At 35.5% G+C, this 27,984-nt stretch overlaps 1 protein-coding gene across 2 annotated transcripts; it reads right to left on the reverse strand.

Annotated features, from left to right (window-relative positions):
* Positions 1–49: 49 nt before the first annotated feature.
* LOC106052900 (zinc finger protein 267-like) lies at positions 50–27,736 on the reverse strand. Of its 2 annotated transcripts, none has more exons than XM_056014895.1 (7): positions 27,485–27,736; positions 10,342–11,010; positions 6,754–6,934; positions 4,639–4,704; positions 3,159–3,314; positions 2,091–2,190; positions 50–801 (listed from the first exon to the last, which is right to left on the reverse strand). In XM_056014895.1, the coding sequence occupies exons 2-7, from the start codon at positions 11,000–11,002 to the stop codon at positions 697–699; spliced, it is 1,269 nt and encodes a 422-aa protein (XP_055870870.1). In that variant the 5' UTR covers positions 11,003–11,010; positions 27,485–27,736; the 3' UTR covers positions 50–696. The 2 variants fall into 2 exon arrangements, with proteins under 2 accessions (XP_055870870.1, XP_055870869.1); XM_056014894.1 differs by lacking the exon at positions 27,485–27,736 and adding an exon at positions 17,726–18,437.
* Between the last annotated feature and the right edge of the window lie 248 nt (positions 27,737–27,984).

Here is a 27,984-nt window from a genome sequence, read left to right on the forward strand (position 1 = left end):
AACACAGCGAACACAAATGATTAAAGTATTCAATTTTATTGTTTCCTAAACACAAAATAATGAACAATGAGGTCAAGGCAAATAATTTACAGAAAAAAACAACAACATTGTAAACTATTACAATTAATAACACGTTTGAAAATAGCTGCATAGTAAAATACTCACTTTAACTATTTTGACTTTATGGTACAATAATTCACTAATGCAGGAGTTTTCATGTATCACAAAGATAAGGCCAAATAATGAGAATTATGACGTAGATACATCATACAAATTGGCATTGTCGTTGGAGAGCACAAAAAAACTGGCCATGTTTCTGTGTCAGCTTGTGAGAAGCACAACAATCAAGGAAGGGTAAGTCTTGACGTCAAAACTCCAAAATGAAACATCTTGTTTAAGTTATGTACCTTTCGCTGACATCTTTTTTCAACAAGATGAATTAGTCTAATCAGTCCTGGAAGATTTGGTGGTTCATCAATACAAAAAATGAGTCCTAGCTTCCACGAGATGTATCAGAATCTTAGCAACATGGCTGCAGGTGACGCTTTTCTTTAGAAACTGCAAATTTTATCCACAAAGTATCACGTACTGTGCGACGCGGCGTGGTGGTTTAGTGGTTGTCGAAGATGTTCTATGCCCTCGTTACAGGAGAAAAAGGGGTGAAGAGGGAGGTGAATATGATGAGTTTCAGAAATGTCAGAATCTGGAAAAGAACGTCGTGGATGAGGTCACAGCAGGGCATGACGTCACAGCAGGGCATTGTTTCTTGGTCCGATGCTTATGTGACTTCTGTGATGTTTGCTGATGATTGGCAGAAAAGAAAAAAAAAGTTTAAATTAAATACGGTTCGTAAATATTTCACATACTGTCTAAAATAAACGTGTCAGTATCATACAAAAATATAGTGACTGTAGCAAATCAATTTGACCAAAACAGAGCGTTAATTTGTAGCTTCAACCCGGTAGTACAACTAAAACGATGTAGTCGTATTATTTTTTAAAAAGCAGGACAGAACAAATACACGTCTCTTCTGTCTCACATCTCTTTAAAAAAAACTTCCCCTGCAACTATCATACTACTCCATTTGTTTCAATTGCATTACGCTAGACCACCTCGTAGTTACATCAGGCACTTCAGACTACACAACCAAACTATCCGCTCTCCTTTCCTAGTGGTTACTGCATAAACAATACACTCTATATTACTCCATAACAATGTATAATATGGCGTCTGTGCAGGGTACACAACTCACAATGTTTTTATTTGTATGGGCAAAACTTTGTACATAAATTAGTATGACCATGTAAATTATTATTATTATGTTTAAAACGAACTTATATCATTCTCTGGGACTGCCAGGGTCGAGCTTCGATAGAGAGAAACAAAATTATTATTATTAGTTAAATTAGAATGTCAAGAATTCGTCTCTGATTTTATCTTTTCTATTCTCTCGTGAGTATATACTGAAATAAATAGCCACTGTAAACAATGTCAAGGACATTATATTAAAAGATCGCTAAAGCCAACTAAATAATACTGACAACATTTTGTAGGCTCCTAGAAGTGAAACAGATTAAACATTCTGCAGTGCTCTAAAGTACATACAATTCATAAGATTTAAATGCTTTTAAAAACACCTAGCTTGTCATTTCTTCCTTAGTTTGATCACAGGATACACCAAAATCTCCAGTTATAAAGAAAAAGCTGGTGGAAAGGGATGTTTGGTTTTATTCCCTAAAAATAAATATTTTTTTTGGAGGGGGCTACATTTTGGTGATTTATTAAATTGAACATAAGTTTCATAAGTATAAAACGTATGGAATAGACTTCAAGGCTAGCAGACAAAAACAACAAATCAACTACCTCCAAAAAAAAAAACAAATCAACATCCTAGGCGAGGTGAAAATAGCAGTCTTCTTGTACTCTCCATCTAGTTGGGATACTATTGACACAGCCTGGATCGTTTCGACCACATTTATGACTTGTTCACCTGGACTGACCCACATTTGTTTTCAATTCCCCCTTTCTTTAATGCTGGATCTTTAGAGTACATACTTTGTACCAGCAAGGTGAGGTGGGTGTTTTGTTACCTGTAAGTGCATGGCCTTGTGTACGGTCAATGTACGAGCCTGGCAGAAGCCTTTCCCACAGTCTAAACACCGATAGGGTTTCTCTTTGCTGTGGATGTACCTAAATGAAGGCGAAAGAGAATGACATAACAATGAAAAGGTGCACACATGAATGGGAATCAAATCCTATTTAAAACAAAGATAACAAGTTTCCTATTCAGATCTTGTGATTTAAAGAGGGGGGGGCAGATGATGTAAAGCACATTTTGTTTCTAATGAACTTCGTGATTTTAGGAAGCTGCTGTATCCTCCCAGTTCTAATGGGTACATGACATTTGTTAGGGAAAAGTAAAGATGGTTGGTCGTTGTGCTGAGCTCATGTCACCCTCGTTAATACCGTAGGCCCCAGAGACAAATGACCTTTACATCATCTGACCTATAGATCACAAGGTCTAAAAGGGAAACTACCTTTTTTATTATCTTTTTTACTTCGAATGATAAATTGATGGTATTAGTATACGAGACTAGAAACGCTAAATCAGGTTTCTCTTATATTTTAAGAATATGCAGAAAAAAATGCAGATTACAAATATGTAATTTGATTTCCTCGGAGATAAACAGTTTTTAAAATATAAATTTTTAAGTTTTATTTCTTATTACCATATATTGTCATTGGAAATACGCCATTTTTGGTTTTAAGGCTTAATACTAGACTATCTCCCTTGAATTACTGGTCAACATTTTTCTGTTGCTGTTTTGTCCTTCTTTCTAGCAGCTATTAGATCTAATATTAAAATTCATTTAAAATGATAGCATAAGAACAAAAAACTCTCTTAAAAAAAGTTATTGAAAAAATGAAGAAACAACTTCATCAATTTATTATTAACATTTTTTTAGACCTTCATTTCAGTAAATACACTTTAAAATGCATAAGTTGACAGCATAAGAACAGAAATCTCTTTAAAAAAAGTTTAATATAGATAAGTTAGATAAATATGCTTAAAAACAACATGGTGGTCAGTAAATGTCTCTGGGCATCTAAACTATTACCAAATTGATTTTTAAGGAAACAAATTTCGTGACAATTACCTGTGGTCTCTCAAGTGGTCCTGACGTCTGAAGGCCTTGCCGCAAGTCTCACAAGAGAACGGCCTTTCGTCCGTGTGCGTCCTCTCGTGAATAAGCAAGTTGTAGGATTTGGTGAACTCACGAGAACAGAATTTGCAGATAAACTGTTTCTTGATTCTGAGGAGGATTTGAACATCAATAAGAGAGATACATTAACGACTTCAATCTGTTTCGTTAGATCGGATAATAATTTATTTTTGCATTTGCAGAAGCTGTAAAAAAAAAGAACTACATTCCTTAGGAATGCATACGATATTTTATAATATTAGCGCGGCTAAATGACACAGTTGTATATGTCTGTTTATTTATCTATCTATGTAATAGTTGTATATGTTTGTTTGTTTATCTATCTATATAGCGTTGTCTTAATCTCTCTTTCACTCCCATATACTATCTCTCTCTTCCGCTTTCTCTCTTTTGTAGGGGACTGCTAGTGAAAGTACAATTATGACGACATAAATTGAAAACGAGGCTATAGATTACATATAGATAAACGGAGATTTGAGGCTAGGCTTTCAAAGAAGCAACAGTTGTTAGTCTACTGACTGAGACTAGAGACTGTTCCCTTTCTGGATTGAACATTTATATTCTACATACAGCTGTTGGTTTACTTTAGTGTGAAGTGTCTTGATCTTGTGTGTCTGTGGCCAAGAACTCACTAGAAATACTATGCGTACATAAACATGCAACCAATCTTCTGATCGGTACATATTTTACAGACTTATATTAGACACCTCTACTCTCTCTCTCTCTCTCTCTCTCTCTCTCTCTCTCATACACACACTCACACTGTTTTTATCTATGTATATTTGTGACCATACAACTAGACACAATTTGATAAGGTTTCCATTTATTTTTCTGTCTGTTATGAGAAAAAAATATTGTATTTATATTTATAGATTAATTTTGTTTGAATTAGCTTTAAGTATAGCGTCGTTTTTCAACATATAACATGTTCTGTGATCTCTGGTTCAATCTCTTTGGGGGAGGGGGGATATCTGATAAAAGATTTCCGTGCTGCCCTGGGGCGCTCAGCAAATACAACTCAGCCCAAGTCCTTCTCAACTAAAAGTCCTGGTCTACATTGAGATTTGAACTGGAGTCTTCTTGTTAGGGGGACAAATGTTTTTTGTCACTCATCCACACATTTTCTATGCAATGCAACTTGAAATGAATTTCTGTAGGACCTTTCGTCTCCATATATGTTTTAAACAGTTCTTCCAAAACGTTAACATTATAGATGAGTGAATCATATCATTGGAATAGGTGGAGGCGTAAGTAACATTTTGTTTTGTATTCTGGAAAGGTCGAATTATGAAGCACACATATAGACACAATGAAGGCACACACTCATCTGTGCACAAAAACGTACATACACACTCACAATAACACACAGGCTCACACACAAAATGTAAGGGCAGATAATTATAGCTCTGCTTACCTAGGGTTACTTTGTCTTGATATTTTCTTGCTTTTTAGATTTTCAGTTGAATCGATAGGACAAGGACTGAAAATAAATTAGAAATGTCATAATTTAAAAAAAACAAAATCAACTGTACATGTATTAGTCAAAAGGTCTATACACTTTAGATCATTTGGTTTATAAATTATTTATACTAATGACAAATAACAGTTTAAACAAAGCTATGTTGTTTTTTTCCTCTTAGGTGTGAAGGCCCACACGCGTTTCATACGATTCCATCATTAATGACAAATTTTTTAATTAAAAAAAAACATTATACAACGACATATTTCTAAAGATCTATTTCATTTATATATGTAATGAATTTTTGTTTTTAATTACACATACACACACACATACCCATGGGCGTAGCCGGGGGGGGGGGTCCCTTGGGGTTCACCCCCCCCCCGAAATGATCGGAATTTAGTGACTGATTTTTTGCTTTGATTTTGTTTATTTTAGGTGAGATTTTAATACTAAACCATCACTTGCCCCAGCACAGCCAAGGGTTTTTTAGTTTAAAACCCCCTACCAGGGGGTTTTGAGTTTAAAACCCTCTACCAGGAGTTTTGAGTTTACAACCCCCAACCAGGGGTTTTGAGATTAAAACCCCCTTCCAGAGGTTTTGAGTTTAAAACCCCCTACCAGGGGGTTTGACTTTAAAAACCCCTACCAGGGGGTTTTGAATTTAAACCCTCCTTCAGCGGGGTTTGAAGGTAAAATATACCTCTTTAATATTAAAAACAAAGCAAATTATACACTCAAAATTCTTTGAGTGTAGTCAAAGGGGTTTTGAGTTTAAACTCCCCTCCAGTTGAGTTTGAAGCTAAAAAAAATACCTTTCAATATTAAAAAAAAGCAAATTACACACTCTAAAATCTATGAGCGAAGCCAAAGGGGCTTTGAGTTTTAAACCCCCTGCAAGCGGGGTTTGAAGCTAAAAAATACATCTTCAATGTAAAAAAAAAGAAATTACGCACTCAAAATGCTATGAGCGTTGCCAAAAGGGGTTTTGAGTTTAAACCCCCCTTCAGAGGGTTTCGATGCTAAAAAATACCTCTTCAATATAAAAAAAAAGCAAATTACACACTAAAATTATTTGAGCGCAGCCAAACCAACTGGTGGTTTTGAGTTTAAATCCCTCTTCTATAGATGACTTTTTTTTTTTAAGTTTAAAACCCCTCCAGATGGTTTTGAGTTTATAATCTCCTTACACAGCGTTTTGATGTGGAAAACCTCTATCTTCATATATTATTCTAAAGCAAACTACAGTTACCATGACCGTAGCTAAATGGGGTTTTGAATTAAAAAAAAAAACAACCTCCAGAGATTTCTTAGTTTAAAACCCTCAACAAATGATTTTGACGATAAAACTTCCCTTTTCGATATAAAATCTAAAGCATTCTACAGTCACCTAAATCCAAGAGCGTATTCAAGAGAGTTTACACATTTCTACCATTAATAAAGTGCAGTAAATAGTCATCTGCCGAAACTGAAAAACACTAAATGTGTTAAGAATGTTAAGAAATTGTACTTGACTGAGGTGGTGCTATAAGCTAAATAATTCCCCTTTATAGGTCGCCGCTTTAAAGTAAGTTTGAAACAAACAATACATAATTATACAATCTTATATTTTAACACGCACCTCATCAGCAGAGTGGTTAGTATGTCAGCTTGAGTCATGAGTTCGAATTCAGGTCGTCGTCCCTTTTTTTTTTGTTATAAACGCTTTTAAAAAGTGATTACGGTAAAATTCACACAGATCTTCTTTCTCTCCCCCCCCCTCCTCCCCTCCACTCCTTTTCCCAACTGGTCTAGATAAGTGATAGGATCATAGCGTATTGAGAAAGCTAAAAGCTTGAAATAGCGCTGAACAAAACAATTAGTAAAAATATTTCTAATCGCACAGATGTATTATTGTTGTTATTTACATGACTGATCTAAACTAACTGATACAACTACACTTTGTAGGCCTATAAGCTTTGTTTTTTAAAAGTATTTTACTTGTTTTTCATTTCATTTAAGGCCAAGTTATTCACTTCGCCTAAGGCCTTCAACTACCTTAGTCCGGCCCTGATAAAAATATGCATTTACCTGATTGGATGAAGATGTAGCACGTGACTGACGACCTTGACATATCTATCTTCCAACTTTTCGTCTTTACTTTCGTTTTCCTTGCTGACCTCTCTCGGCAAGTTGGCGAAATCAAAACGTGGTTTCTTAATTACTGGACTTTGAAGTGGACGCAGGACTGGACTTAGAACGGGACATTCTTCTGTATAATGAAAAGAAATGAACACATAAAATAGCTTGAATTATTTAAAGATACATTGTAACAGAGTAAATACAAACAGTCAAATTTGACTCTACAAAGTAAAAGTATTCGGAATTGAGATTAATGACATATACTAATTATTAACAGGGGGAGTAATGACTGAGCGGTAAAGCGCTTGGCCAGGGGGAGTAATGACTGAGAGGTAAAGCGCTTGGCCAGGGGGAGTAATGACTGAGAGGTAAAGCGCTTGGCCAGGGGGAGTAATGACTGAGAGGTAAAGCGCTTGGCTTTCGAACCGCAGTCCAGGTTTCGAATCCTGGGATTTTTAATTTCGGGATCTTCAGGCGCCTCTGAGTCCACCCAGCTCTAATGGGTACCTGACATTCGTTGGGGGAACGTAAAGGCGGTTGGTCGTTGTGCTGGCCACATGACACCCTCGTTAACCGTAGGCCACAGAAACGTATGACCTTTACATCATCTGCCCTATAGACCACAGTATTTAATGTTAAAAAATTCTTTAAATAAAACAAATACATGACAAAATAAATAATATCCACCATGCACATGTTTGTGTTAATGCAAATGGTATTCCCCTGAAACTGTTTGCGACCCCCCCCTTCCCCCTTTTTTGCAAAGAATATACGTAGGTAATGTATGTAAGTAGTGTATGTAAATAATGTATGCAAATAGTGTAAGTAGTTAATTAAGGTAAATTCACAGCTGCATAAGGACCGTTACCAGTAAGCGATACACAAGTGACATGTGATGTAAACGAACTCAATTAATGGTAGCGACAGAAACATTGTTTGGTACTGTTTGGACATATTGTTTGGTTCTCCCTAAGTTTCGGCTCCAGGGGTAGTTGTTCCCCCCTCCTCCCGCTCCAGGGGTAGTTGTTCCCCCCTCCTCCCGCTCCAGGGGTAGTTGTTCCCCCCTCCTCCCGCTCCAGGGTACGCTACTGGTTGATATGTGTTATTTGAAATTTAGACCGAGCTCTGCTGTTGGATAGATTGGTTGATTTAGGCGACTACTTATATACGCTATGTTGCCATATTGAATGGAAAGTTGAACTATTTGTATTATTTGAGTTGATTTCGTCTCTGGGTCAAAGCACTTGCAGATCCTGTTAATAATACTGTAAGGACTCAATAGTAAGACGCGTAGAAGATGGGTTTAATTTGGGTATTTGATTGGGTATTTCATCAGTGAAGCGACGATACATTAAAAAGTTTGAACGGAAATAGGTCAGAAAGAATAACGGACAAAAGACGAAGAGATGGCTTGACGTGAATTTGACGACTTGGACTGTGCCCTTCTTTATGTAATAAAGTTTTGTGTTCTAAAAGGCCGGATTCACTTCTTTATGTAATAAAGTTTTGTGTTCTAAAAGGCCGGATTCACTTCTTTTATACTATTCGTTCTGTTGGTTGGTTTGGACATTCAAGAACTCGCATACTGTTTTAATCAAATCTCAAGTAAACAGATTGCTCAACAACACCAACAACACAATATCAATCTCAACTGCTGGTTCTGATTCAAGACTGTCAAGGCCCAGCCTCACACTTAATTTTAATAAAATCTATAAAAATCATGACACAGGGCATCCACTTACGTAAATCCGGCACTGGTGTATTGTTAAGTTGGCTGAGGTTTAATACTTTCAAACTTAATACACGGGAAAAGAACATAAATCCAAAAAGAAGAAATAAATCACTGCACAAACTGACAGATAGAGACTGCAACAATATGTATTTAGTAAACTGATAAAAATGGCAATGTCTTTTGTTTCGAAGATTAACAACAAAAATATAAAAATACCTTTAAAAAAGCGTATATATAAAATCATATGTATCAATTAGTTTGGATCAATCAAGTAATAAAGTTTGTAATAGATCTAGACTAACAATAATAAATCTGTGCGATTAGAAATATTTTACCATATCTTTTTGTTTAGCGCGATTTCATGCTTTTAGCTTTCTCACTACACTATGATCCTATCACTTGTCTGGACCAGTTGGGAAGATGGGGAAAGGGGGCGTGGGGAGAAAGAATGAGGTATCTGAGTCAAGGTTACAGAGATATCTTTTTAAAAGCAATTTATAAAAAAATGTTATATGACTTGGATTGGAACTCGAGGGTTAAAGCCTCCTGGATCCAACACATTAACCACTGTGACTGCGAAGTGCTTATGAAAATTTAAAGCTTTATAGCTATCTATTGTTAGTTTCTCCCACACCCATTCTCGGATCTAGTTGAAACTTTGTACAATTATACATCGGCATAACAAAGACGTGAATAAAAAAAAAATACCAATTAGTCTATTGAATACAAATAATAAATTATTTTTGTATACCAACAAGGAAAATTAATCCCTCAGTAATCACAGATATTACTAAATATGTAGGGTTTCGTCCTCTTAGATAATTGAACACATTAGTTCTCCCACACCCATTCTCGGATCAAGTTGAATTTTTAAGTAATTATTTATTATAAAACATGAATCAATTAAAAAAATAACCAGTTAATCAATTAACTATTGATAATTATTTTTTAAATATCGAATAAGGGAAATAACTTCTAGTTTTTCCTTTAGATAAGCTTTGTTTTTTTTCAAAATGATTTTTTAAAAAATCTGTTTGTGTACTATTCTTAAATTGATTGAACCCAATCAGAGAATGTATTTCTAGTTACATTAAGGTTTACGTTATTATTGAAATGTGTAGACAATATTGTAATACACCCCAGCTCCTGACCATATATTCTGAAGTATTCCATCTATAGGAGATTAGCGTGATAGGCTTACACTCCTTATGATAACTATATGACTTTAGTATTCGATTGCAGATACCGTGAATTAGACAAGTAACTGATTAGTATAGGTCTGTATATATATAACTGAAATATTGCCGAAAGGATTGCCATTTTTTTTTGTTTGTGTGTGTGTGTGTGTGTGTGTGTGTGTGTGTGTGTTTGTGTGTGTGTGAAAGAGAAAGAGAGAGAGAGAGAACGTATTTGAAGGATTCATTTTTCTATATTTTATTGCGTGATTGGTAAATAGCCAAACTTTTGCTTCGGGACTAATGAAATCATACAGGTCATTTATTTCCAATTTGACACTATAGATTACCAAAGATTGTTTATAACGACAATTATCTGTGCCGATCTATAACTCTTTAGGCTTTTGCTGTTTACGTTTAAGAAAATTATAGATTATTTATTGATCTACTCAGTCAATCACTCTCGCTCTTAAACATATATACGCTTATTATGATTCATCTATGTAAAAAAAAATGCTTGGTGTATATTTATTTATGGTTGCTTGGACAAGTGCAGACGGGGAAAAAAAGAGAAATGTCAGTTGTATGTTTGTATGTGTATTTGGGGGTGGGGAGGAGGGGGTCATTTACCTTTAATTTGTATCTCAGTTTCTCGTTTGATCTGAGCGACACAAGCCCAGTTAACAGTTTGAGAACTGTTCTGCGCTTTCAGCGTCGGAGATTTCAGGCATCGTAAAGAAGGGTCCTGTGAGGGGCAGTTCTCGTAATCTCTGAGGTTCTTTATGGCAGGGTGTGCGACCGGGCGCTGGTCGCCTTTATTCTCCTGGCCCTGCGACACCAGCCTAGCCGCCAGACTCTCACGTGGTACGCTCCAGCAGACGAGCTCCTGTGGCAGCAGCGGTGACCTGCCGTCCGGGAGGAGTTCAAGGTGAGGGTGACCGGCCGGCAGCGGGTCTGTGATAACGTGAGTCTGCTGGACATGGTGGTAGATGAAAGGCCTCTGTTGATAACCGTGGCCGTAGTGTGCCACGGGGTGGTGAGGAAGTGGCTGGGGGTCCAAATGAGGATGCAGTTCGAGGTGTCCGTAAGGCCCCAGAGAAAGGGGCTGATGACGATGTTGAAAGCCGGGGTGGAAAAACTGTGGTGGCGGTGGGCTCAGATTGATGGTGTCTGGCGGCGAAGGCGTACTACTAAACCACATTGTGGACATAGGTAACTTTGCAGAGACATGAGGATTGGGCATCTGACCAATAGTTAAAGCGTGATGACTAGACCTCATTATGTCCAACATACTTGACACTGTAAAAAAACAGCAACACTTATTTATGAAATAAATATAATATGAAATAACTTAAATATATTGAACTAATTTATCTTACTGTTAGGATTAGGTATTGGAGGCATAAGTCTTTATTTCGACTTAGATTTGGTACAGGAGACATGGTCTATATTTTGATTTAGACTTTGGTACAGGAGACATAATCTATATTTTGATTTAGACTTTGGTACAGGAGACATAATCTATATTTTGATTTAGACTTTGGTACAGGAGACATAATCTATATTTTGATTTAGACTTTGGTACAGGAGACATGATCTATATTTTGATTTAGACTTTGGTACAGGAGACATAATCTATATTTTGATTTAGACTTTGGTACAGGAGACATAATCTATATTTTGATTTAGACTTTGGTACAGGAGACATAATCTATATTTTGATTTAGACTTTGGTACAGGAGACATAATCTATATTTTGATTTAGACTTTGGTACAGGAGACATAATCTATATTTTGATTTAGACTTTGGTACAGGAGACATAATCTATATTTTGATTTAGACTTTGGTACAGGAGACATAATCTATATTTTGATTTAGACTTTGGTACAGGAGACATAATCTATATTTTGATTTAGACTTTGGTACAGGAGACATAATCTATATTTTGATTTAGACTTTGGTACAGGAGACATAATCTATATTTTGATTTAGACTTTGGTACAGGAGACATAATCTATATTTTGATTTAGACTTTGGTACAGGAGACATAATCTATATTTTGATTTAGACTTTGGTACAGGAGACATAATCTATATTTTGATTTAGACTTTGGTACAGGAGACATAATCTATATTTTGATTTAGACTTTGGTACAGGAGACATAATCTATATTTTGATTTAGACTTTGGTACAGGAGACATAATCTATATTTTGATTTAGACTTTGGTACAGGAGACATAATCTATATTTTGATTTAGACTTTGGTACAGGAGACATAATCTATATTTTGATTTAGACTTTGGTACAGGAGACATAATCTATATTTTGATTTAGACTTTGGTACAGGAGACATAATCTATATTTTGATTTAGACTTTGGTACAGGAGACATAATCTATATTTTGATTTAGACTTTGGTACAGGAGACATAATCTATATTTTGATTTAGACTTTGGTACAGGAGACATAATCTATATTTTGATTTAGACTTTGGTACAGGAGACATAATCTATATTTTGATTTAGACTTTGGTACAGGAGACATAATCTATATTTTGATTTAGACTTTGGTACAGGAGACATAATCTATATTTTGATTTAGACTTTGGTACAGGAGACATAATCTATATTTTGATTTAGACTTTGGTACAGGAGACATAATCTATATTTTGATTTAGACTTTGGTACAGGAGACATTATCTATATTTTGATTTAGACTTTGGTACAGGAGACATAATCTATATTTTGATTTAGACTTTGGTGCAGGAGACATAATCTATATTTTGATTTAGACTTTAGTACAGGAGACATAATCTATATTTTGATTTAGACTTTGGTGCAGGAGACATAATCTATATTTTGATTTAGACTTTGGTACAGGAGACATGGTCTATATTTGGTTACCATGGATGACAAGATGCATGACGCGTAGGTCAAAATCATTTTCTTTTTTGAAGTTACGTTTGTATTATATAAGATAAGATAAGACTTAGATTTGGTACAGGAGATATAGTCTTTATTTTGACTTTTGGTACAGAAGACAAAATCTTTATTTCGACTTTTGGTACAAGAGACTCTTTATTTCGATTTAATGCACTACTACTACTTTATCAAGGGCGGTCTGTATTCCCCCCTCCCCAACCCGCGCCCACCTGAGCCGTGACCTCCGTATCGAAGGCGCCCCCTGAGCCCACCCACCTCTCCATAACATTCAGATATTTCAGCAACTCTTTAATTACCATTACGCTATTTACCGCGCCCCGCCCTACACAGCAATGTGGCTGGACACTCGGAAGGAATGTCGTGCATTGTTTCTTCTGCTACCCACTGCTGTTGTTTCCCGAGTCCCCCATCAGTTGCCCCACTCCCCTATTTTTCAAACCCTTATCTATCGATAAACATAAATATATCACGACTTTCCCCTGCCTGCCTTTTTTTTCTGTTTCTCTCTCTCACACTCTCTCTCTCTCTCTCTCTTTCACTCTCACTCTCTCTTATTTTAATATATTTTGCTCCTAACCCAACCTTCCACAAAAAAAAAAAAAAAAAAAACAGATGCCTTTAAAATAATAATTAACGTATGGGGCCTGCATACTTCAGATAAAGCTGAATGGAAGAACATTCAGGCAGCGCCCCCTCCCTCCCAGTTTCAAAGCGCCCTATGCTTCAGTAGCTTGTATATCTCTACATACACCCGGCCCTGTTCCTCATGCCGGATTCCAAAGTCTTGATAACAAGTTGACCACATGGCCTCTATTGTTCTGCTTTCCCAGAAGTCCCTTCTGCTCCCCCCCCCCCAAAAAAAAGCTCCGATACTAAGAGGACAATAGTTTGCTACCTCTTGATGTCCCACCCCCCCAATGTTTATGAGACACCGTGCTTTAAGGACTAGCTGTCTAATGTCTTGCCTTTTGTTTTTCTCTTGTTTCATTCATTACGAAGCGCTGATAACATTATTTCTCCTGGCCTGAGAATGTTTTCAGGGACGGCACTCACGGCTGAGAACATACCTCACACTTAAAGAGTTTACGCTTATCTTATATTAGTATTTTTTTTATTCTTATATATTCTTTAAATACCTCGGAGCTATTGTCTCAGATGAGGGAACGAAACCTAAACTACTGGCCAGCATTGCACAGTCCACAGCAGCCCTTTCTAAACTTACAATAATTAGGAAAGACAAAGGCTTAACCCTCAGAACCAAAATCAGACTGATGCGCTCCCTGGTCATGGCCACATTTTTATATGCTTGTGAGTCTTGGACGCTGACTGCAGAGCTAGTGAGGAGGATCCTAGTAATGGAATTGAGAGGCTACAGAACGATCAGAGGTATTGCATTCAAAGACCGCATCACAAACCAAGAGATTAGAGACCGGGTTACTGCAGCGATCGGACCCCATGATGGCCTGCTAACTATCGTAAAAAAAATGCATCAATGGCCATATTACAAGATCTTCGGGAACCTTTCCTTCAGGAAACAGTACCAGGAAAAACAAGAAGAGGAAGACAGAGAAAGCGATGGGAGGACAACATAAAAGAATAGACGTGCCTGCCATTGAAAAAGGTTCTAACTAAGGCAAAAGACAGAGAGGAATGGAGAAAGACGGTCGACGAGTCTTGAATGTAAGACTAAGGTAAAAAGGTAAAAATTCTTATATATGTGCGTGAGTGGCATAAATCACTTGGTTTGCTTAAACAAGGCGGTGAGATAAAAGCTCAAATTGAAATTCGTTGAACAGCCAAAGGCAGCTGAACTCAGACCCATTTACTCCTACCCATATGCCCACAAAGAAAAGTATTTGGATCAAGTGTGATCTTAGCATGCTCAACACATAGACACATAGACTGGTCGAATCGGCTTCATTTAGTGAAAGACACAATTTTTGGCATATTTTCAAACTGATGATCTTCCATTCTGAAAATACATGTTTGCACTGAATCTTGATCAAAGACCTACATTATATAGTATAATCTTACAATAAAATCTTATACCTAGATTGCAAAACGGAAACAAATTCTTATCCGATAATGATCAAATCACAGACCTATATATACATATGTACGTAATTCTTTTTCAAGCTGTAATGGAATCAAGGAAAATCGATATTTTCTGTCTTAGAAAAGTAATGATCTTTAGTTTTAAAAGTTTAGAAATAATGCAATACCAGTTTGCGGATTTTTTTTTAATAGAATGTGTAATTAATCACAGAACTATATATTCACGCAAATCTATGAAATAAACCCGTTTCCTGTTAGTTTCCATTGAGATAATGTTTCGAAAATCCTAGAACGACATAATACACGTCTGTTGATTTAAATCATCTTAAGTACATTTAAAAAGATTGACTACCAAAATCTTTCTAGACAATGTATCTAAAAATTGCAAAATAATAATCATAATCATAAGACGAAAGTGTTCTCATTTGCGATGTTCAATTACAAGATCTAGATCTAAACATTAAATTATATGTTACATAGGTTAGGTACAAAAAAAAATATTTTATAATTACTTTACAAAACAATGCTTGTTTCAGATTTTTTGAAAATTTTCACATATTTTGTTGTGTCAAAAGATCTCCATGTCCAGTCTAGATATACATAGATATACTATACATATATATATATATATATATATATATATATATATATATATTATATATATATATATATATATATATATATATATATATATATATATATATATATATGTGACCTCCATATCAAGTCTAGATATAATATATATAGGTCTGTGACCTAGATCTTATTTTGTTGATGGTTTCCCTGATCTATGGCCGATGTCTTGTGGCTTCAGATTGTTAGAGCTAGTTTTTAGGGATATTTGTTTTAATCAGTGTGCCCAAATAAACTAAACGTAAAACAATTTTATTACAAAAATGATTATATTGGCAACCTGTCGTAATACGAACACTCAATCTATAATACTACAGAATTTAATAATAGAAGCCGCATATTGAGACTACATGAGTTAGGGTTAGGATTTGTGGAGCAAATACAATTTCTTTTATTTTAGAAGAGACCTTTATGTAGATTATTTTTTGCTTTAAATTTGAGACCACATTTTTATAACTCCATCCTCCAAAACCACATTTTTATGCTTCAATAAACCGGAAGGACAAAGGAATGTAACCAAAACATTATCACATAATAATTGGGATAATAAGAAACTTTACAATAGCACAACATGCTATTATATATAAAAAAATAAACGTTAATATAAAATTGATCATACATAGTTAGTAGATGATAACGGAGTCTCAAATTTTCTTTCACTAATTTTGGGTTGAAACTTTTCAGGGGTAATAATTTACTACAAGTAGAAGAGCACAATTTCTTTTATATTTTAAGTGTTCTTAATAAGTCAACATATTCCACAAAATTAGAAACTAACATGAGATCAGTTACATAATTTCACAAGAAATAGAATATCAACACATATGAAAGTACCAAGACGTATTCAACAACCGAAATCCATTGTAACATAATGAACAGTAATATTAATAAAGTCAAATAACAAGATCCGAACCAGTATGATATAAGTGCATGCGTTTATACTGTGTGGTGAGTTAGCGTCCTTATTTAGACTCTCCACGCCATACCCCACCTTCCTCCGCTAAATTTCTAGAAGTTTCGATCCCTTTAATTTATTGCTTTTGTTAGATTTTTTTATTTTGAAGTAGTACAAGCTGAGTGAGGAGGCGCGGTTGGCTTCCGAATCTGGGATCCCGGGTTCGAATCCTGGTGAAGACTTGGATTTTTAATTTCGGGATTCCTGTGTCAACCCAGCCCTAATGGGTACCTGACATTTTTTGTGGAAATGCAATGTGGTCGTTGTGCTGGCCACATGACACCCTCGTTAACTATGGGCCATAGAAACAGATGACCTTTACATCATCTGCCGCATAGATCGCATGATCTGAAAGGGGAACTTTTAGTAAGTACATTTGAGTACTGAATCAAGATTTTTTTGTAGGTGTCGCAAAAACTTTTTTTTACAATATCTCTATTCAAGTCACTACTTCATGGAGGGTGGACGCTGATCTCAAATACTGCACTAAAGATTTTTCCTGTGAATTTAACAGTGGATGTATATCGTTGAGAAAAGAATTACTAGCTCGTTGGACACACGGAAAAAACTCTAGTTTGACCGTTAAAGTTTTTCAAAATAAAAAATAAATAAATGTAAATTTGGCTTGACTAGACTTAGAAATAATAAACATGGCGTAGTCAGCCATAGTGTTCCCAAGCTATAGGGAGCTACGATAACATAGCAAATTTAATATGGTGCTAATTTTATTGTAAGAATATCTAAGGCTTACTAATATTTTTTACGTATATCTAATAGAGTTTACATTTAGAATCTAGATCTAGGAGATCTCAACTAGAACTTAAGACTTCTAAGTCAGAGAGTAGGTCTAGTATTAGATCTAGATGTCCATATAATGATTATATCAATAAATAAGCATAGCTACTATTTCCCGCTGGCTGAATTGGTCAACACCCATCGAAGTACGTTCACGCATTAGACGGTGTCAAAATCACGTGTTTGATGGCCGGTGAGAACAAAATATTTTTATTATTATTGTTATTTTTTTATTCTATTGGAGGTATTGTCTTTTAAAAAATGTATTTTTAAATGTCTTTCTTGTTTTTGTTCTATCTACTTTTCACCATTAACTTAGTTCAATGCAAACCTTTAAAACACTTTAGGTACAGGTAGATATATAGGTGAGAGGATAGGCGAAAAGAGCATGAGACAACGGTCTTGTCAAAGTTGGATGTGGCAAAATATGTAGATCAAAGCTAGGGCTTCGTAGCCAAGTGAAAAACTGTTCTCCTTTAATCTTCGAACTCGAAGACAAGCTTTAGTTATATATACACAGCATAGACCTAATCCAACATTAATTGTTTAAATATCTAACTTAACTAGGTAGATTGTAATTCATGCATAATGTCTATTTAAAAAAATAATAAATAAACAAATAAATAAAATATACCTTGATTTCAAGAGACGTAGATCTAACCAGAGCGTGACAAAGCGAAGTGACCACTTTAACTCTCTTATTTGTCTAATGGGTAAACGCATTCGTCAACGGTCCATAGATAAGGAACTTATGTCACTCACAAGTAAAATCCAATTTAATTTGATCACACAAATCTAACAGCTGGCATTCAGAAGCCCGTTGTCCTTATTTGTTTTTAATATGTAGTAGTTTTTGTTTGATCACAATGAAGACTTTATTCCATTCTTTTCTCCGTTAGTATTTTCTAATTTGTGATTTCATTCCCAGGCGATGCTGAATATATTGAGGTTCAGGGCACAAGAGAGCGCTAGTAGGTCGAAAACTGAGTTGCTGCCTAGCTTGAGTTCAGCTGAATGACTGTCGCTATTAAAGAGGTTTGGCGTTATGGACAACACAGATGTCAGCGAAACACAGTAAGTTCCAAAATGGTAGCTAGATGATTAATAAGGACTCAAAAGGTAGCAATGAAGACTACCACGGCAGCAGCTAGCTCTAATTGGTAGCAGTCTCAAGTCCAATCTTCGGTGGTAGCAATCTAGGTTCCAATCTACAATGGTAGCCGCCCAATGTCTTAATCTGCGATGGTAGCGGAATGGCCACCACGAGAACACGTGACAAGCCTTATGTTATCGTCAGGGTGTATTTAGTAGAGCCACAACTTTCCGTAACTGGAGACCTTTGGATCGTGTCGTGTCGTTTAACATCAGACAATGTACTTGTGCTATTAGTTCAGCAGCACCCCTCCCTTCCATCAGCCCACACCACCCCCACTCTTTCCATGTCCTCAGCCATTGGAACACAAGACGCAAGTCTTATTAAGACATGAGTTCCGGTTAAACGAAAACCTCTTAATAGCAGTTAGCTTTTATTCAATGATTAAATTATATTTATACTGAAAAGAAAATGTGCTTAAAAATCAGTAAAATAAATATTTTAGTTAAGAAACATATCAATATTACTTTAAAACCAAGAAATCCACTTGAATAAAATATAAATAATGTTTTAATCAGGATTTGCTATTAAATGAATACTTTTTTTTCTTTCTCACTGGTATCCAATAGAAAACTCTAGACGGCATCCATCACATTGTCTCAGGTTTCCCCCTTGGCCACGCCCATACGAATGAGCGCGAACATATTAACGAGTTTCTATTAACAGGCCAGGGAAGAAAGCAAGACTTGGCTCCTCCCATTTTCTTGTAGTCGGTCCCTGGAGTGTCGGTGTTTACCTGTTGACCTCGATCAAGTAAACACGTACCGTTTGACAGGTGCCAGAACTCAGATTTGCAGCACCAAAGAGTAAGGGGAAACGGGGGAGGGCTGGCAATAATGCCAGAGTTAATCAATGTCCAAACCGATAATGATTGCAATAACAATAATCTCGTGTCGTGTAAATAGGTGAATGGGAAAAGTAAACCTTAGCCTTATGATTGAGTCCTTATTTTTATATGCAATAATATAAATCTCAAAATCTTGTCCTATTCTGTTATATTTCTGGAGAAAAGAAACAGTCTGACTGAGAAGGTAATAATAAGCAATTTTTATGTTATTATAAAGATTGGCACTTTCATCAATAAAATCAAGAAAAACATTTAAAATGTTAAAAAAAAAAACAACAACAACAGCTTTTTATTTTTCTCTTAAAAATTAATGAATGTTAGATTAAAACACATTGGGGCTCTTTCTTTTTTTAACCCCTGCCCTTCCCCCCTTCTCCACGAGAAAGAATCTTTGTTAAGCGAAGGTATAGATCTAGTACTATTTATAATATTCCAATGATAAGCATTTAGATCTAGACATAGAAGACGATGCGCAACATGTTCCTGTCAAAGAAGCCTTACATTCGGAAATTCCCGAAAGCGATAGTCCTTTAAAAACCGATTTTGGATATAGACCTAGATCTATATCTATAGCCAAATTTAAATTTATTCAATTTGTTACTTGATAAATGATAACGGTCAGACCAGAGTTTTCCCCAAGTGGTCAACAAGCTAGTAATTCTTTTCTCAGCAATATGCATCAACTGTTAAATTTCTAGGAAAATAGTTAGGGCTGTTTTTGAGACCAGCGTCCAGGTTCCGCCATCATAAAGTTTAAAAAAATACTTGAAAACAAGCAAAAATAAAATACTTAAGCAAAAAAAAAAAAGCTTATCAAAGGAAAGAACTTCACATTTACAACTAAATATCTCAATAATGTTTAATTTATTTTCCCTTTTTCGGAATAAAAAAATTGATTATCTTACAAATCTTATATAATACAGACGTTACTTCAAAAAAAGAAGATGATTACGTCCTACGCGTCATGCATTTAGTCATATTAACCAATGACTTAAATTCTGCCAAGTCACTGGTTTTCTTGGCTGGCTCAGGCAACCCATTCCATGCTCTAATAGCACTAGGGAAGAAGGAGTATTTGTACAAATTTGTCCTAGCATTTGGGACGATGAATGTGCCTTTATCTTTGTGTTTTTCAGAGTATTTTATCAAATTTTGTTTTTGTATTTGAAGATTATGGTTCAGTGTTTTATGTATAATTGCTACTTTACTTTTGAGTCTTCTGTCTTGAAGGCTTTCTAAATTTAGTGATTTTACTAAAGGTGTTACTCTAGTCAAATGTGAATATTCGTTTGTTATGAATCTCACTGCTCTATTTTGTGTCTGTTCCAGTTTCTTAATGTTTTCTTGAATTGAGGGGTCCCAAACGGAGGATGCATATTCTATTATTGGCTTAACCAAGGTTAAATAACATTTTAGTTTTATGTTCTTATTTGATTTATAGAAATTTCTTTTAATAAACCCTAATGCTTTCTTTGATTTTTTTTATACTTTCATCAATATGTGGATTCCATGACAGTTTTCTCATTTATTATAACACCTAGGTATTTTGCGTTTTTAGTCTGTGTTACTGGTTTGCCATGAATAAGATAAGTGGAATTAATTTGTTTTAGTTTTTTTGTTACTCTTAACAACTGACATTTTTCTGGGTGGAATTTGATTCCCATTTCTGTAATTCATCTAATTCTCTTTGTAAAATATCTGTGTCTTGTGTTGTTTTTATTGTTCTATATATTATGCAATCGTCTGCAAAGAATCTGACTGTTGTTCCTGAAGTAATGCAATTCGGTACGTCATTTATGTAAATTAAAAATAGTAGTGGACCAAAGACTGTACCTTGAGGTACACCTGAGTTTACTGTTATCGGTGTTGATTTAGAGCCATTTATTATTACAGTTTGTTCTCTCCCTATCAAAAAATCTTTAATCCTCTGATGCAGTGGACCATTAATGCCGAAATATTTTAATTTTTTAACTATCGTTAACAACAATAAATTGACTAAATGGTTAATTTTTAGCGGTCCCCGAAAGGGGAAAAGACGCTATTAGTTTTGTGCGAAATGTCTGTCCATCTGTCCGTCCGTCCCGTTTAGATCTCGTAAACTAGAAAAGATATTGAAAATCCGACATCACAATATTTTAGACCATTCAAAGTTCTGATGCAACGGCTACTTTTTTTTTCTGAAAGCGAAAAATCTAATTTTTAAAATCAGTTATGCAAGCAGTTTTTTAAAGAGAAAAAGCTAATTAGTATGCATTATAAGTTAGACCTAATTGAAAACGAATAGTAATTTTGTAAACTTCATTAGATCAATTATAAGACAACGGAAAACACAAGGTAGGCGCGGTGGCTGAGCGGTAAAGCGCTTGGATCCTGGGATTGGTTCCTGGACTGGGATTTTCTACTTCCACTCAGCTCTAATGGGTACCTGACATTAGTTGGGGAAAAGTAACGGCGGTTGGTCGTTTTGCTGGCTACATGACACCCTCGTTAACCGTAGGCCACAAAAAACAGATGAACTTTACATCATCTGCCCTATAGACCACAAGGTCTGAAAGGGGAACTAGTTAGGCCAGGTTCACATCTAACTTTACATTCACTTTCACCTATCCTTTGATCTGCGGGACCGTTGGGGCTCAACACAAGATCCGTTAACCTTCTTTCTCCATTCTTATCTCTTATTTGTCTTTGATATAATTTAATTCGGATGTTCTTTCTGAAAATATTGAAGTCTGCCTGGGTGGACCACTTTGGGGGCCGATTTTGAGTTTGTGTTTCCACACAAACTGTCTTTTGTAACCTTGTTATAATTGATTCATGTTTTATTAGGAACAGTCTCATGGATTTAAAATTTTAACTTCATCTGAGAATGGGTTAGATGAATTAATGTGTACAAATATCTAAGGGGACAAAACCCCACATATATAGCCATATCTCTTAATGCTAAAAATTAATTATGTAAAGTTTCAACTTGATCCAAGAATGGTAGTGTGAGAAAAAAACGTGTTTAAAATGTGTACCAGACAGACAAAGTGAGTTAATATAAGCTTTGTAACAAACACAAAATAGCACACTGACAGCCATATCTATCAATATTGCAAGATGTTTCATTTCTTGCCATAAAACAAAACTAATCAATAAACACTAATTAATTAACTAACTGGCTAGTTATTTGGTTGATTCGTGTATTGCAGTGGTTCCCAAACTTTTTTGTCTCGTAGACCCCTTGCCATGTTTTTTGGTTTTCCGTAGACCCCCTGCTTAAGTTATATTGAATTCTAGAAAATTCATCAATTTCAAATTACACATTTTGTTTAAAATAATTTCTAACCAGTGACATGGGGAGTGAAAAAGTTATTTAAAACTGCATTTTAAGTTGAATTAATTTTTAAAAATAAATTTATTAACAAAATTCAAATTTAAACCCATTATATGACAGATAATAAGTATCGTTTCTATCACTATACACATTTTTTAAAGGTTTGCAAGCTCACCGTCCATTGCTACAGAGATTATTTTTCATAAAAATGATTAGTTGTTTTTTGAAGTAGTTCTTGAAAACATTAAATATTAATGTGCCTTAAGTATCATAGTAAAAGTTTTCACAAAGAGCAGTTTTTCGTGTATTTCTTGAGCCATAAAAATTTGAATAAAAAAATACATCATTACCAGACAAGGTTGACTCAGCCAGCTATATAGAGAAATATGTTGTTTGCAGAAATATGTCGTTTGCAAAGACTTACATAAGAAGAAAGAAATATTTGACTATATTCCAACAGAGCTCAAGAATTAAGTGAACTCTTCTACAAATCCATTGCCCTAACAGCCAATGGGTCGGAGTTTGCATGGATGGTTCTCAGAAAGCCACAACAAACGGAGGAGCTGGAATACTCATTGAATGGCCCAATGGAGAAAAAAAAAATTAAAAATTAAGTTCATTGTAACTAATGAGCTCTATGACAACTACAGAGAAGAAATAGAAGCACTAGAGCTAACAGCTACCATGCTAATGAATAAGCCAAGTTCGCCAAACAGTTAATTTTTTTCTTGACCAATATAAAAATAGTCCTCAAAGCTTAACAAACGCTGGTGCCTCCTAAATAAAACAACTCATGATGCCTGGACTGACGTTCGGTGGTCACCTTGCCTGCTCGCATCTCCCGTCGGGAGTCTAGAATGTAATTATCAACATAATCTGAAGTAACACCCAAAAGATTTTGTATAAAACATATTGTGTGACCTTGTAAAGCTCAACAACAGCAAGAACACTGTTCTCCAATGTTGAAATAGAAGGAAATAGAAGGCTGACACATATACCCAAAGTGAGAAAACAAATACATACTTGAACATCACACTCTATCCGGAAGAAAAGAAGTAACTTATAGTAAATAGAAAAAACGAGAAATGGACAAGCATTCATTCGATATACAAGACATTTGACACCTATTATAAACTATCCCAATAGGACCACCTTTAATTTTTTACATCAGAACCGTACACATCATAATGAGAAAACAAGTTCCGGAAGCTCAAAATTGGGACCATTGAAATTTGCCCTTTTGGAGTGTCACCAGAGAATGCCGACCATGTCTTCAAAATTGCATTCTTCATCAAGAGGCCAAAAACAAGACACTTGTCACAAAACCCAAACATGAAATTCTTTTAATGATATAAGTTTGTGTAAGAGTTTTTACAATTTCTTCAATGGCTGGTAAAATAAAAAATTTGCCTATCGTGTGAGGTTTTCAGTATTTTACTAAAATCATCTTCTCAATGTTAGGTCAAAGAGAGATTTTGTGGGTGTATTCTGAGCTTTTTCTTTGAGCGTTTGAAAGTTTTGCAAACTTTTATCTTTTTATTAGGGTGGCATCATCTCAAATGATCCTCCAGCTTAATTGGTTTCATATGATCATAAAAAAATAGCACATTAACACTCGCTTGTTTGACAACGAAGTAATGAAGTTCAATTTCAAATACTTAACGCTGTACAGTCTACATTTTTAACTTTGTTAAAGTTATAACTAAACAAAACTACACTATTTAAATATAGTTATTAAATTAAACAAAACAATTTTTCATTTAATCAGTAGGATAAAAATTTAAAGGATTTCCTAAGGTACAAATCATAAATGTGTGTATGAAAAAATTCCAATTGTCAAAATTAAAGTCACGCCATGCTGAATTGAGATTCTTTATCGTAGACCCCCGTGTACTTCTCATAGACCCCCAAATCCCTTTTTAACTTTCGTAGACCCCTTGGAAGTCTTCGTAGACCCCTGGGGGTCTATATAGACCACTTTGGGAATCACTGGTGTATTGGGATAGACAATAAATAATTATTAAAAATTTCAACTTGATCTGAGAATGGGAAGTGGGAAAAATTACGTGTCCAAGAATTTTACCGGACAGACAGAGAGTTGATATAAACTTTGTAAAAAGATAACTCTTTTCGAGAACCATATAATATATATGGCCCAAACTACGGCCCGTGGACAATATCCGGCGGATGACGCGGCCCAAGAACCTTTTGCCCACATGGTTGAATAAAGTGTCTGTGAGTCTGAGTCTGTGAAGTTGGAATCAACGATTTATTTACGGTAGTGTGAAAAACATGTGTCTGAAATGTATATGGACAATAGGAAGGTTAGACATCACTGACCTAGAAACATGTAAACTTAACATAATCCTTAAGTTCTTGTTTGGTTTTAAATGATTAAAAATATATAGAAGATGACCTGCAGACACATTCGAAGCCCTAAGCATTCCCAAGAGTATGCCTATTACCTGTCAAAATGGGCAGTCCTGCTGCAGACCTGCAACACCGCAAGAAAATTTCTAAGTGGACACTGTTAAGGGGACTACAATTAATTTTGTTTCCTTTCCCTTTAACGAAACTCGACCATGGCATTGCAAGAGAATGAAAATGAATACATTTCCATAATAATAATAATAATAATAATATACCCCATTGTTATATCAACAGAGGGGATAATAACAACTGACACCTTCAGGGCCCTTAACATTCCTAGGAACATCCTCGTTGCCTATCAGAGGGTGTTACTGCTGCAGACCTGCCACATCTCCAGAAAATTCCTCAGTGGAAACTGTTAAAGGGACTACGATGAATTTTGTTTCTCTTTTGCGAAACTCGACCCTGGCAGCGCCAGAGAATGACTACTCGTTCATTTCTAACAATAATAATAATAATAGTATTTTGACAGACAAAACGGTGATTTTAATCGCCCTGATCTGCTGCTCATCGATAAACAAAAAAGCCGCTACCATTATTGACATCGCCGTACCACTATCTTATAATTTAAAAAAAAAAACTGAGCTGGGAAAAACTGAGAAAATATGGGAACCTAGGCTTGGAGATAAAGCGTTTATGGAAATTATCTAAAACAACAATATACCCCATTGTTATATCAACCGAGGGGATAATAACAACTGACCTCACAAATACCTTCAAGGCCCTTAACATTCCTATGACCATTCTCGTTGCCTGTCAGAGGGCCATACTCCTGCAGACCTGCCACATCACCAGAAAATTTCTCATTTGAAATTGATAAAGGGACTACGATGAATTTTGTTTCCCTTTAACGAAACTCGACCCTAGCTTCGCCAGAGAATGAATACTCGTTCTTTTCTAACATAATAATAATAATAATAATTTATCAATTTTAATAAGGCGCCTAATAATTAGAAAAAAAACATGTAAAACTGTGAAACGTACTGATACATTTGGGTTGGGGTAGGATAGGCGTGGTGGCCGAGTTCTAAAGCGCTTGGCTTCGGAACGAGTGCTCTCGAGTGCAAATCCCGGATTTATGTCGGTGATTTCTTAGGACGCCCCTTAGTCCACCAAACTCTAATGGGCAGCTGACATTCTTTGTGGAAGTAAAAGTAGGGCCACATTTCATCTTCTTTAATCGTCGGCCAAAGCAACAGATATGCTTTACATATAAACAGATATGCTTTACATATAAACATATATGCTTTACATAGAAACAGATATGCTTTACATAGAAACAGATATGCTCTACAAAGAAACAGATATGCTCTACATAGAAACAGATATGCTCTACATAGAAACAGATATGCTTTACATAGAAACAGATATGCTTTACATAGAAACAGATGTGCTTTACATAGAAACAGATATGCTCTACATAGAAACAGATATGCTCTACGTAGAAACAGATATGCTCTACATAGAAACAGATAAGCTTTACATAAAAACAGATATGCTCTACATAGAAACAGATATGCTCTACATAGAAACAGATATGCTATACATAGAAACAGATATGCTCTACATAGAAACAGATATGCTCTACAAAGAAACAGATATGCTCTACATAGAAACAGATATGCTCTACATAGAAACAGATATGCTTTACATAGAAACAGATATGCTCTACATAGAAACAGATATGCTATACATAGAAACAGATATGCTATACATAGAAACAGATATGCTCTACATAGAAACAGATATGCTCTACAAAGAAACAGATATGCTCTACATAGAAACAGATATGGTCTACATAGAAACAGATATACTCTACATAGAAACAGATATGTTCTACATAGAAACAGATATGCTCTACATAGAAACAGATATGCTCTACATAGAAACAGATATGCTATACATAGAAACAGATATGTTCTACATAGAAACAGATATGCTCTACATAGAAACAGATATGCTCTACATAGAAACAGATATGCTTTACATAGAAACAGATAAGCTTTACATAGAAACAGATAAGCTTTACATCATTGTTTCCCAATCTTTTTCCTTTAACGGAAGACTTCGCATATTTTGACTATTAAGCGGAACACTTCGCATATTCTGAGTATAAATTGGAACACTTTGCTTATATTTTACAGAGATTAATTCCTGTGGTGGCCTACTAGATAATTATTTCAGTAATTTGTGGAACACCTATTCAGGCCTCTGGAAACACTGAAATGCGGAGCATAGCAGCAGTGGCGGAGCTAGGGTCGGGGGAGGAGGGGGGACAATTTGAAAATCCCCCCGGGCCCCCACTGGAGGGGTGACCCAAAATGAGTGTTTTTTGTATTAAATATTACACAAAATGCAGGGCCTCCGAATGATGGTAAATTCTTCGAGGTGATTATGTCATTCAGTTTGAGAAACAATGCTTTACATTAGTTATTAATCAAAGACTGTTTTTGAAAAGGTCAAAATAAAATGAATAAAATCGATTCTAAGTCTGTGCAACAATAGACAATTTAAGTAACTAGATTTTTTTTTTTTTTTTTTGCACAATTAGATATAAGCTGTATTTATTTCTGAGCATTTTACAGATCAAGAAATACAAAATCTACCGTAAAAAGAATGAACAAAGAAATAATTGTATCACATCTACCTGTGGCTATTATCCTCCGCTAGTCAAGTGATGATGTTCCGTTTGTTTGTACTCGGTGACCTCTTGTCACTGCTACCTGGATCCCTCTCTAATCGACGGTCCTGTAAACACACACACGCTTAAAAGGGGCTATTTGTTAAGCCCTCGCGAGCAGGTAAACTTTTCTTTTTTCCCTTTCTTGGTCTATTAGTACTAAACCGTTACTCGGGGGGCGCTGTTTGTCGCCGCGATCATTTAGCACCACATCGGGACACAAGTGGTGCCCGAACTTTAAGTAACGACTGTCAATCAGGTACGGATAACTCCAGATCAGTTCACTCAAGGGAAAGCACTCAGGGGGGGGGGAAAAAGCAAGGACAAGAATTAACTGTATTGAAATTGTACGTATACGCACACACACGTACACACACACATACATGTGCACAAGCTCTGTGACAGAGATACTAACAGGCACGAACACACGTATATACGTAGTCAATACACTTGCTGTCTCATTTGCC

This window comes from Biomphalaria glabrata, chromosome 17, assembly GCF_947242115.1.
Source record: "Biomphalaria glabrata chromosome 17, xgBioGlab47.1, whole genome shotgun sequence".
Lineage (NCBI taxonomy): Eukaryota > Metazoa > Mollusca > Gastropoda > Planorbidae > Biomphalaria > Biomphalaria glabrata.

What these genes read in the sequence shown, in the direction of transcription:
- LOC106052900 (XM_056014895.1), bottom strand. Translation starts at nt 11,002, where the DNA reads ATGTTGGACATAATGAGGTCTAGTCATCACGCTTTAACTATTGGTCAG. An exon ending in AACTGAGATACAAATTAAAG is followed by an intron (nt 6,935 to 10,341) that starts GTAAATGACCCC and finishes TTCATTATACAG; the next exon opens with AAGAATGTCCCGTTCTAAGT. An exon ending in GACCACTTGAGAGACCACAG is followed by an intron (nt 2,191 to 3,158) that starts GTAATTGTCACG and finishes GCCTTCATTTAG; the next exon opens with GTACATCCACAGCAAAGAGA.